The following is a 12,524-nucleotide window of genomic DNA, read 5'->3' on the forward strand; positions in this document are numbered from 1 at the left end:
TTAAAAAAAAAAAAAAAAAAGTCCAATTGAATACTTTTCATTTTAAATGAATACATTTATAAATAAATTTAATAAATTTAAATTAATAGATTTTTATTTTTAATTTAAATACGCGTCCCATTTCTTGGCTGGAGTATTCCTCGTATTTAATCAATCGATCAGAGAGACTTTTCTACATGCAAATGGGAGAGAATGAACTCAGAAACACAGGAAACTGCTTCAGGTGTTCAGGAAAGGTGTTCACATGAGCTGAATATTGGTGTTACCATTTTTAGTTCTAAAAGGACAAAGAAAAAAATCCATCCGATCAGCAGCTTCTTAACACAGATTCATGTCTGATGGTTGCAAATATGAAATTCACATGTATGAAGACTAAATATTTGGTGTGAGAAGTCTGATAATGAACGGGTTAGGGTTAACCCTAAAACCCAATGGAACAGTAAAACAACATGTCAACAGTTGTGCTGTTTGTTACCGACTGCATGTTTTGACTGGTTTTATTTCTGGCTGCTGTGTTGGACTCACAGATCGGATCTTTGATGAGAACCATCTTGTCGGTCTCGATGAACGGTCCCATGCCGATGATGTTCTCGGCTGCGATTCTGAAGAAGTAGCCCTTTCCATCGAGGAGCCCCTGCACCACGGCGTTGTTCCTCGTTACTGTGTAGGACACCGAGGTCCAGCCCATACGGTCCGACTCTCTCTTCTCAATGATATAGTTGGTAATGGCCGAGCCGCCGTCGTCCTCTGGGGAGTACCAGGTCAGCTTGCAGGAGTCATTGGTCAGATTCTCACCGGCAAAGGGAAGACCGACGGGTCCAGGGACGTCTGGAGGGATGAGGGTGGGACAGGAGGTCAGAGTCGATTCATTTCATGGCAAATGTTTCTGACTGTGATCTGGAGACTCACCCAGGACCTCGACAATGACTGCTTTTTTCCTCTCTCCTCCCTCATTCTTGGCACTCAGTGTGTAGATGCCCTGGTGTTGGCGTCTGCAGTTCTTGATGACGAGCGAATTGGAGATGCCAGTCTTCTCCACCACGGCCTCTTTGGGCACCTCGGCGTCGTCCCGGCACCAGGCGATCTGTGGGGCGGGTTTCCCGGACACGTAGGCAATGATGCGGATGGTGGCACCAGCATGGACCACAATCTTCTCCTTCACCGAGGCGTCAAGGTCCATCTCAGGAGGAACTGATGGAGATGGTTTGTTTTCAATAAAACGTTCTTGTACAGAAACAGCAGCTGTTGAACGAACAGACATTTAAGACATCTAAGTCTTACTTGTTCGGTCTTTGACCTCGATCAGTTCAGACACAAGTCCTGGGTCTCCTGTGCCCGCGGCGTTCACAGCGCGGACCCTGAAGCGGTAAAGACCACCTTCCTTCAGACCGTCCACCACGAACTTGGTTCCTCTGATCTCAGTGTCCTTTGCCTGGAGAAAGACGAGAGACACAAACACGTAGGACCTTCTCCATGTTTCCACGGAGCCCTGAACAGGAATCGATATCGCACTGCTACTTTTACCAATACGGCTTATCGATTCAGTCTCCGATTTATATATGGGTTAGGGTAAAACAGTGAAGCATTGTGTGTCGAACTTCATCTCTGACAGCTTGTTTTACATCGTTTGAGCTGCTCCAATTGAACTCAGCAAATGTTTTGTGATTCGATGATTTCTTTTGGCTACCTTCTCCCAGCTCTCCTCGGCCTCCGGCTCCTTCTCCTCCTCAGCATCACTCAGCAGCAGCCTCCTCTGAGCTTTCTTCTCCTCCTCCTCTTTGTTCACCTCCTTAAACTCCACAATGTAGCCTGTGACCTTTGACCCTCCATCCAGCAGAGGAGGGATCCACTCCAGCTCCACCGTCGACTTCGTCCAGTCTGTCACCTTCGGAGTCGGTGGCCCGGGAGGCTCTGTGTACGCAGATGTAAACACACAAGATTTATATCGACATTATCGTAACCAAGATAGAGCCGCAGAAAGCTGAACATCTGTTTCATAGAGCTCGATAGTTCAGGTATGATCTGTTGGCACAAGACCCACTTATTCTCCACATGGTGTTTGACAACAAAGCAAACTTAAGTCTCTGATGAAAGCCACAAAAACAGTTGGTATTGTGACAACACTGTTTCTGACGTGATCACTTGAACACAATCTCATTCTAATGGATGTATGCTTTGGGCTGCACAGGTGTCCTGTGATTGGCTGATCTGGAGACGGCTCTGTAAGATTTGTTCAACTGACTGCAAACATGCGTCTTACTGATGGGGTCTCTGCAGAGGATGGGGTCAGATGGTACGCTGGGCAGACCGCAGCCAGCGGCATTGACAGCGATGATCCTGAACTGGTACATGGCGCCCTCCAGCAGACCGGTCACGTCCCAGTTGTTGCCCAGCGGCAGCGCCCGGATTGGGTCGCGGCTAACGCGGGTCCAGCGCTTGGCGGTGGTCTCCTTCTTCTCTATGAAGTATCCGGTGATGGAGGATCCACCGTCGTACTTGGGCTCGTCCCAGTTGACGGTCATCGACTCCAGACAGATGTCGGTCACAGTCGGTTTCTCACATTGACCAGGGACGGCTGTGAGAGGACACAGAAATCATCAATAATCAGTAATCAGTACATCAGCCATCAAAGACCAGGTCACAAAGAACGAGTGTCGATCTGTAGGTGGTGAACTGAACTAATGCCTCAGAAAACAGCGAGTACGAACAGCTACCAACCAATAGTCAGTTAAGAGCTGAGAGTAGAAACATTTTCTTCACCAGTTTGATTAACTGTGCTTTCATTTACTCAGGATAACATTTTTGTTTATCAAATAGTCAGATATAACAGAAAAATGCAGAGATTTCTGTTCTTACTGTTTCTTCACGAACCTGCCAAAGACTCACTCTGAGCAGGCCAGAGGCTGAACGGTGAATTAACTCAGTCTAGTTGGTCAAATTAAATGTAAACAGGAGAAATCCTTCCATGACGTCACGAAGCAGAAATCCTATCAGAACGCCCTGATGGAGTGTGACCGGGTCTTCCTCATGTATTTACTGTTGACGTGTTTGTTATGGACACATTTTTATCACATTTATTGTTTTGCTTCTACAGAAAAATTGATCAAGAGAAGAAACATTTGAAATAATCTCCTAACCCTTCTTGGACACTTTGGGAGTATCATCATTTACACGTTACTGCAGCTTGTTTGTGGGTTTCTTTTATCAGGATGTTTGTCAGTGTTTTCCAGATCCAGCTATTTCATTGGACGAGCTGTGCTCATCTTAAAACCTCACTTAAGGAGTTTCACCTGCTATGTATGTGTGGAGATGTGCTGAATAAAGCTGTTTTGATTGGCTTCTGTCTGACCTGGTCTGGTGTTAACAGTTATTGCTCAGGAGGCGAACGCAGCGAGTCAAAGACCACCGTGTAGTAAAGTGTGGCTGACGGAGCACTCTTATCCAAACTTACTGAACAGGTTTCTGGCCTTTTCTGGCTCGCTGATCAGCGGTGGGCCGACTCCGAACTTGTTCTGGGCCATGACTCTGAACTCATACTCGTGGTTCTCCGTCAGCCGGGTCACCACATAGGCACACTCTTTGGGGTCATTGGAGACATGGACCCAGGATTTGCGGTTATCCTCACGCTTCTCAACCACATAGTTGGTGATCCTGGATCCGCCATCGTCGGTGGGAGGGTTCCAAGCCAAACCGATCTTCTCTGCAAACACCTCAGTGAATTTGAGTGGTCCGACAGGCGGTCCCGGAGGTCCTGCAGGGAGGCACAGTCAGTTTTATGATTAGACATTCGTGTAGCATCAACAGGAAACTGCATCTTCACATTTTAACATCAGAAAAGCTGCAACAAGTCATTTGTTTAGGATTCTTACTGGAAGCTAACTTCAAGTAGAAGTATTTGAGTATAATCACGAAAATGTACTTGAAGTATTCAAGTAAAAGTACACAATGCACAAAACTGTTTTCTGTCACACTATTATACATTATTAAAATATCGTTAGTCATAAATTACTGGGTCATTATTATTTTCATTATGGGTTAATCTGCTGAATATTTTCTTTAATAATCAGTTGGTTAATTGGATATTTGTGAAAACAGTGAGAACAGCTGCCGACTTTCTGTCGATAGATTAGATAATAAGTTGGCTCCTTGTTTCAGCTGTACTCGTACAAACCATAGGGTTATTTAATTTAGAACGAATCATCTTTTATTTTATGTCATTTATTTAATTTTTTTTGTGAAAATACTAATTTGCAAAGTGATTAAAGCTGTCAGATGAATGCAGTCATTAAAAGACTGCAGTACAGTACAAGTAACCCTAACCCCTCTCTACTCGGTACTCGAGTGCGGTGCTGCCCTAAATGCAGTTTCTCACCGAGCACTGCCAGCTTGATGTCCTTGGTGACGCTGCCCAGGCTGTTGCTGGCTGTCAGGCTGTAGAGGGCGCTGTCGTGTCGGCTGGCCTGCTGGATGAGCAGTGTGCATTTATCCTGCGTCACCAGTTTGTTGATGTGCTGGTCGTACTGGACGGCAGACTTCTCCTCAGGTTTGGCCACGCTGGCCTTCTGCCAGGTGAGCGTTGGGAACGGACATCCGCTCACCTTCGCCACCACGCTGACGTCGCAGCCCTCCTCGCCCTCCATGGACTCTCGCAGCTCGATGGTGGGAGCGCCTGAGGGACAGACGAGATGTTTATGGACGTGAACTGTCATTTGAACTTTAGCGACTTACTATACTGTGATTGAAATGCCTGTCACTCACATGTCTGATCCTTGATGACCATTGGTCCGACGGTGGCGGAGGGTCGGCTGGGTCCAGCGGCATTCACGGCTTTTACTCTGAACTCATATTCTCCTCCCTAAGAGTCAACAAAATGGTCAACAGTAAGTTACCAGGCCTGAAAGGAGACTTTTCATCATAAAAAATGACTGTCTGATTGTGGAGCAGCAGACTGGAAACTCAGCTACTGGTTTAACTGGTATTTATGAAGCAGGACCTTTCATCAGCTCCATGTTCAATCATATTTGGGGTTCCTGAAGTTATATGTAGTTCATGACAACAATGGATAGTGTATAGTTGGAATCACAATAAGATGAATAACCAGATACACAAGCTGGACAGACACCAGCAGACTCTGGCTACAGTCACCACATTTCTCTTATCAGCAAGATGATTTTCACTGAAATCATCTGACATGGCAGCCTGAAAGCAAAGAGATCAATCTGAAAACTGGGTTGTAATGTCGACATCGTGATTTATTAAACCTCTGAACCCTAAAACCTGTCTTTAAAAAAACACAATGACACACTTATCATCCAGAAACAAAGAGAATCATCTGATCTTCAGCATTTTTAAAGTTATTGATGTAATCATTTGTGACGTCAGGAAAATCACCCAAATCTGGTCTTCTAGATCAAATTCCAAAATTCATCACTAATAAAGAGTTTGTCCAAGATCCTGTGGAAAACTTGGCTAGTTTCTAGAAGTTGTAAAAACATGAAGACGTGTCTGAGTTCTCTCTCCTCCTCCATGTTCCGGTTCCACAGAGCTGCAGGACTTTAGTGAAACATGAACCTCAGTGAAGGAACAACGAGACAGAGCTGAGTTTCCAGCTCCAGTTACATTTAGAGGTTTCGGTAGGACGTATTGTAACTGCTGTATGAACTAATGGTGACTGTGGATGACAGACCTCCTTCAGGTCCTCCACCACGAAGCTCAGCTCCTCCACGTCCCTCTTGTTGCACTGCTTCCACGTCTCCTTCTCCTTGCCGCTGGTGTCCCAGCTCAAACGCTCAATGATGTAGTGCTTCACGGGAGAGCCACCGTTGTTCTTGGGTGCCTCCCAGCTCAACGTGACGGTTGTCTTTGTCACCAGGTTGACCTTCAACTTGGTGGGAGGGTCAGGAGGATCTGAGAAAGAGGGAAAGCAGGTTAACATCATGGTTTGATCAGCACAGTGTGCTGCATCTCTGTGCCTGAGGTGTGTCCTCACAGATCGGGTCTCTGGCTCGAGCAGGTTCGGTGGTGACGGTAAATGGGCCGAATCCCAGTCTGTTCTCAGCTCGGACCCTGAAGAGGTAGTCCTGACCCTCCAGCAGACCCGGCACTACGTAGGCCTGGCTGGCACAGGCAGCATTCACCTGGTAAGAAATCAAACAGCTCATCAGTTCACCAATGTAGGTACAGTAAGTCTGTATCCTCCAGGTGTTCTGGTGGATCTGTTGGTAGATCTGCTCTCATCCATGTCAGGAGAAAAGTTCTGCATCAGCAGCCTTCTAGTATTAATCCATTACTTTTGGAGGAACACACCACCTGCAAACATCCCCACGTTTTTACAGCTCTGAACTTGTCCAACCTGATGGAGACTGTTAGGTCTGACTTATCTAATGTTTAATGAAGGTTTACTGGGAGTCGACTCAGTTCAACAGTTCTTGTGTTGGATCAGAAGTTCCTATGAATGTGTGCAGCTGCTCTGCTCTCAGTGGGTTACACTGATTGAATACACTGCTAGCTGTGTTGGTTTAGAAATGCTCTTTGGTTGATCCAGCCCAAACAAACTGCTGAATTCACGATGAATCCAGTGTTTCCTGGGACTGCCACATTAATAACAACTGTTGTTATTGCAGATAGAGCTGTTCAGGGCAACAACCATCTAAGTTTACTGAGTCGTGTTCAAAACCAAATGTGAAATAATTTCTCCAAAATGTTTATTTGCAGTGTTTTAGTCATTTTCATAAATTAGGCTAAACTCAGCTTGACCCAGAAAGTCTCCACCAGTTGATTGTTCACTAAAAATGAAGCAAAAATAAAAGATAAATGAAAGGCTCACATTGTGCCCCTGGACTAAAAAAACAAAGTCCTGAGTTACCTTAGTCCAGGCTTTGTCCGTGATGCATTTCTTCTCAATAAAGTAGCTCTTGATTCTCTCTCCTCCGTCGTTGTCCGGAAGCTTCCAGATCAGTCTCATGGTTGTCCGAGTGATGTCGGTGACCCTCAGCTCCTTTGGAGGTCCAGGAACATCTGCAGTCAAAGCAAAAGTACTGTCAGACATCCGAGAATGACAAATAACAATCCCAACATGCCGACACTCTCTCGACAGGTCGAGATTCAGATAAGAAACCCACAAACATACCGAGGACAATGACTCTGACATTGACGTGTTTCTGTCCGGACTTGTTCTTGGCTGTGATGGTGTAACGTCCGGAGTGGCTCCTCAGACTGACGGGGATGGACACAACAGACGTGGTGTCTGTGGACTCAACCTTAACACACAAAACAGTTCAAGTCTATAAAAGCCGACCTTTAAGATGAAAATAGTGTTCAAGGTTTCGGTGGTATTTAGAGACGTGTTATTTTCATGTTGGTTTTTTAGGGTCAGGGTCTAAGGTGCTTTACTAAAACGTTCCTTCAACAATCAATAAAGATATTTTAAAGCAATTTGAGAAAGATGGTGTAGTAGCGAGACAGTCTTACCTCGGAGTCCACTGGAAGTGTATGCAGTTTGTTCTTCTTGTGTGACTTTGCTTTGCCGTCAAAGTCCCAGGCTACCTTGGGAACTGGGCGGCCCTTGATGGTGGCAGGGATTCGGACTGGATCTCCGGCCCGGATGCACACCAGGTCATCGGCCATGACATCAATAGTGATGGAAGGTGCAACTGCCGAGAGGGAAACATCAGTCAAGGAAAGAGACAAACACTGCTTCCATTTATTGTACGAAGGCTTTAAAGTCTGACTTACGCTGAACATCCTCCACCAGAACTTCGCTGGTGCGGGGGCTGGGGTCAGACTCGCCAACATCATTGACGGCAATGATCCTAAAGCGGTAGCGCTTCAGTTCGCGGAGGCTAGGCACGGTGAACTCGGTGGTGGGATGCAGGGACTCGGGGTCATTAACCCTCACCCACTCGGATGTGCCCTCGTCCTGTATCTGGATGATGTAGCCTTTGATGGGGCTTCCTCCATCGCTCTCCGGTGGCTTCCAGGACAGTGTGACATTGTGCTTCGTCTTATCGGCCACCTCGGGAGCAGCAGGCATGCTGGGAGGAGCTGTGACAGTGAACACAGACACTTAAATATATAATATCCCACAGTGCAAACAAGTTTATGATGGAATGTTTTTGTTCAATAACCCTCTGCTAAAGTTCTGCAAAGTTCTAGTAATGCCGTTTTTAATTGCTAGAATGTCTGTCTTGAAGGTAGGATGACATTCTCACAAGATATTCTTAAAATATTTGGTAATGACATTGTCAAACAACATACCCTAATGTTCTTAAAAAGTTTCCCAAATGTTGCATTGAAAGCATCCTTCTTTTGATATCAGGTAACACTGTGTTACATTATGCAAAGATTCTATAATGTGTTCCTCAATAACATCCTCAGAACGTTGTGGGCAGAATGTTTCTCCTTTGTTAATAAATCAGACTACAGGAATATTTTATAAAAACCCTCTAACATCTGGAAAAAATTTTTTGAATGTTGACTAGAGAATGGGCTGCAAAGTGGTGCATTTGGTAGCACTGTTGCCTCGCAGCTAGAAGGTCGCCGGTTGGCGTCCCGGTGAGGACACCCGGGATCTTCCTGCGTGGAGTCTCCATGTTCTCCCCGTGCAGCGTGGGTTCTCTACGGGTTCTCCGGCTTCCTCCCACAGTCCAGAAACATGCTGAGGTTAATTGGTGATTGTAAATTGTCCGTAGGTGTGAATGTGAGTGTGCTTGGTTGTCTGTCTCTAAGTGTAGCCCTGTGATAGACTGGTTACCTGTCCAGGTGAACCTGCCTTCACCCTGAGTCAGCTGGGATAGGCTCCAGCCCCCCACCACCCTCGTAAGGATTAAGCGGTGTATAGATAATGGATGGATGGATGATTAGAGAATGTTCTTATTTGCTATTATGGAATACAATCTGTGTCACTGACAGCATCCTCCAAACATCCTCTAAGTGTTCAAATGTTCTGTCTTGGTTAACTTTTAACTTTATAGAAACATTACTGGAAATGTCAAATATTCTTTAAACTTTCCTTAAACATTAGATGAAAACTTTCACAGCAGACGATTAAAAAAGAAACGTGACGCTTTTACTCACTGAGGGGGTCGACAGCAAAGGCGGAGTCCGACGGTCCACTAAACGGTCCGGTTCCTGCTGAGTTGCAGGCAGCAACTCTGAACTCGTACTCAGTTCCCTCAAACAAACGAGTCACCTGGTGACACAGAAAGGAAAGACATTAAATGCTTCTTCTGGGGTTCATTGTCTCTGAAGCAGCAGAGTCCATATAGTTGGCACTTTTATCTCTTAAATCAAGAGTTTGTTCCTCCATTAGAATTGTATTTGCTTTGTCTGAGATCATTCATCTCACAGGATCATTTTCACATTTGTGTAGATTTCTTTATATATATGATTTATTCATTCAATCCTCTAAGCCCCTTGAGGGTGTTTTCAGGGTGATTTCCCTACTTTCCTTGTAAAACTCCTATCCTGGTCATTATAAAGACTAGCCCCATGGCTGTATCAAGGTGGTAACTATCATCAAAGTTAGTGTAAATTCAAAAATATCTTTATTGACGCTTGGTCACACCAGACAACTAACATTGTTGGAAAAGGATCTCAGAGTTAACCCTGCTCAAAGTCAAAACCAGTGAAATTGACCTTTGTCCTCGGCCAGCGGGTGGGATTTGAACTATGTCCTGTTTTGTTCTGCTGGCTTGACCCAGAATACTTAAGATAAGAGGATTCTTTCAGACCTGTATACACTGAGGTAATACTTTACATTAAATGTACAAAAAGCATTTGGTGCTAACACAGAAACCCCAGCAGCTCACCTGGTACTCCCAGCCTTTCATGCCCCTCTTGGTGACTGGCATCTTGTTGACTTTAGCCCAGTAGGCAGTGCCTTTTTCCCTCTTTTCCAGCCAGTAGCCAATGATCATAGAGCCTCCGGTGTCTCTGGGCGGCTCCCAGGTCAGGGTCATGGAGGTCTTGGAGTACTCTGCAATGGTCGGTTTCTCTGGTGGACCAGGCAGGCCGAAGGGGTCTGAGATCTGGGCTTCCTCTGTCATGCAGGGCTCAGATATACCATAACGGTTTTCAGCTCGGACCCTGAACAGGTAGGTCTTATTGGTCTCAAGGTTCCACACCTGCAGGAGATGGAGGAGGTGTTACTAGAAGAATCAAACACGACTTTGAAGGCTAGAATTAATATTGTTTCTCTTGCTGTTCTCAGGACATACCCCGTATTTCCTCTCGATGATGCTGTTAGTAACCTGTACCCACTGTGGTTCAGGTGGAGCCTCCTGTCCCTCTTCTAGCTCCAGCTCTTCTGTTACCACATCTTTCCTCTCAACAATGTAGTTGGTAAGCTCGCTGCCGCCGTCATCGAGCGGCGCATCCCACTGGAGGTAGCATGACTCCGCCCTGATGTTAGACACTGTCACGTTTCTAGGTGGAAGTGGTCGGTCTGAGGGGCAAGGATGAGATCCGTCATCTTATTGTCAGGAGGTTGAAACAAACATTAAACTCTGCAGCATGTTGTTTACTCACCCAGCACCATGACACTGACGGTGTGCTTGGCCGAGCCCATGTTGTTGGAGGCGGACACAGTGTAGCTGCCGCGGTCTCTCCTGTTGGCTGCTGGGATGGACAGCGTGGTCTTGCAGTTCATTCTGCCAGTCACCTCCGTCTCCATCAGAAGAGTGTCGGTAGGCTGGTCAATCAACACGTCATCCTTGGACCACTCTATCTTCGGGATGGGCAGTCCCAGGACATCAGCGGGGATCTCAATGGGTTCGCCCTTCTTAACCGTGATGAGGTCGCCCTTGAAATGCTTGAGCATGTGGACCTCAGGAGACACTGAGGGGACGGAAACAAATTAAATCAGCACAAAATTATTGGCATCCATAATGGTTCTCTCTGCTTTATCTCAAGAAAAATCTGTTTTTGTCCTTTGTTTGAAGTAAAGGTTTTAGGACCACATGGCCTTACCTTCATCATCCTGGATGACCACAGTCAGTGGGATGGATGGCTCACTCTCTCCAATAAGGTTGGCACACTTGATTCTGAACTCATACATCCAGGCCTCATCCAGGCCCTCCACGGTCAGAGTCATGTTGGGGCAGATCTCCTTGTTGCAGGGCTCAAAAGCTTGCTGGTCCTGCCTTTTCTTCTCAACAAAGTAGCCGATGACAGGACTGCCGCCGTCATTACGAGGTGGCCTCCAGGCCAGTGTGATGGAGTTCTTGGTGCGTTCTGTGTAGTGGAACTTCTCAGGGTAGGATGGAGGACCTGCAGAATCAAAAAAAAAAAGCAAAGGAACATTTAGTTTTAGATACAAATCTGTTATTCTTATTCTTATTCTTAGTCTTGGTCTTTTGATGGTGAGGATACTCACCCTGCGGGTCAACAGCCTTGATGGGTCCCAGCTCAACAGGTGGGCCCAAACCGTACTTGTTTTTAGCGGTAACACGGAACAGGTACTCTTGCCCCTCCATGATGCCCACGCACTCGCACTTGGACGAGGCAGTTTCAACGGGCTGCCTCCACGTGTGCATTTTGGCATCTCTGCGCTCAACGATGAAGCCAGTTAGGTCGCTGCCTCCATCGTCCTCAGGGTCATCCCAGTTCAGGAAGATCATTTTACGAGTGACAACAACTGGCTTCAGGTCAGTGATGGGGCCAGGGACGTCTGAGGGGCAAACAATATTATATTTTGTGTTCCTGTGGTAATCAGTTACAAGTTAACTGTGATTTCTTGGACTTCCACTCACCCATGACCTCCACTCTGGTCGATGCAGTCTTTGTACCGCTGGGGTTACAAGCAGAGATCTGGTATTTGCCGCAGTCCTTCCTCTGGACGTTCTTGATTGAGACAATGCTGTCATTGCCCTCGGTGAGGATCTCTACGCGGTCTTTGTCGGGTTTGCCGTCATCTTTGGTCCAGCTGATGGATGGATAGGGTTTGCCTGTGACTGTAGCAGGAATGCGGAGGGTTTCACCAGCTCTGATGACCACGCCATTCTTGACGGACAAGTCCAATTCAATCACTGGCACCTCTGTGGGGGGCAGCCAGAAGAGAAGATGGGGACAACAAAATTAGCAAAGAGATATACTGTACATTAGCACTAATTGAAATGACATATGACCTAATGAAATATTTCTTAATCTTGTTTTTTTTTGCTCGATTTTGTATGTTGTCGCTGACCTGCAGGATTCCTGACAAACACAGACTCTGTGAATCCTGGTGTTCCCTCTCCAGCAGCATTGCAGGCAATGACTCTGACCAGATACTTTGCTCCCTCACGCACTCCATAGACAGTAAAGTTGCGGGTCTTCCAGGGACGTTCTGTAGACCTGGACCAATCCTTGGTACCAGCCATGGCCTGATGAACACCACAAAGCAAAAAAAAACATTAGTCCATCCATCCATCCATCCATCCATCCATCCACCCATCCACTCATCCATCCTGGCTGTGGCTCAGGTGGTAGAGCGGGTCGGTCAATGATCGGAAGGTTGGCAGTTCGATTCCGCCCTGCAACCTGTG

At 46.4% G+C, this 12,524-nt stretch overlaps 1 protein-coding gene across 1 annotated transcript in view; it reads right to left on the minus strand.

Moving 5' to 3' along the window:
- Positions 1-12,524, minus strand: part of ttn.2 (titin, tandem duplicate 2) — a 236,644-nt gene that overhangs the window by 78,983 nt on the left and 145,137 nt on the right. The window contains exons 159-180 of the mRNA XM_008292835.1: positions 12,185-12,362; positions 11,751-12,035; positions 11,375-11,668; positions 10,969-11,268; positions 10,528-10,836; positions 10,218-10,444; positions 9,810-10,124; positions 9,076-9,190; positions 7,735-8,043; positions 7,471-7,652; positions 7,130-7,259; positions 6,866-7,017; positions 5,990-6,137; positions 5,687-5,907; positions 4,759-4,855; positions 4,373-4,669; positions 3,452-3,751; positions 2,261-2,575; positions 1,688-1,911; positions 1,282-1,432; positions 910-1,191; positions 526-828 (exon numbers count right to left, since the gene is read on the minus strand). Coding sequence (XP_008291057.1) covers positions 526-828; positions 910-1,191; positions 1,282-1,432; positions 1,688-1,911; positions 2,261-2,575; positions 3,452-3,751; positions 4,373-4,669; positions 4,759-4,855; positions 5,687-5,907; positions 5,990-6,137; positions 6,866-7,017; positions 7,130-7,259; positions 7,471-7,652; positions 7,735-8,043; positions 9,076-9,190; positions 9,810-10,124; positions 10,218-10,444; positions 10,528-10,836; positions 10,969-11,268; positions 11,375-11,668; positions 11,751-12,035; positions 12,185-12,362 — 5,134 coding nt within the window. The remainder of the gene's footprint in view (positions 1-525; positions 829-909; positions 1,192-1,281; positions 1,433-1,687; positions 1,912-2,260; positions 2,576-3,451; positions 3,752-4,372; positions 4,670-4,758; positions 4,856-5,686; positions 5,908-5,989; positions 6,138-6,865; positions 7,018-7,129; positions 7,260-7,470; positions 7,653-7,734; positions 8,044-9,075; positions 9,191-9,809; positions 10,125-10,217; positions 10,445-10,527; positions 10,837-10,968; positions 11,269-11,374; positions 11,669-11,750; positions 12,036-12,184; positions 12,363-12,524) is intronic.

The sequence above is a fragment of the Stegastes partitus genome, unplaced genomic scaffold, assembly GCF_000690725.1.
Source record: "Stegastes partitus isolate 25-593 unplaced genomic scaffold, Stegastes_partitus-1.0.2 Scaffold837, whole genome shotgun sequence".
Taxonomy (NCBI): Eukaryota; Metazoa; Chordata; class Actinopteri; family Pomacentridae; genus Stegastes; species Stegastes partitus.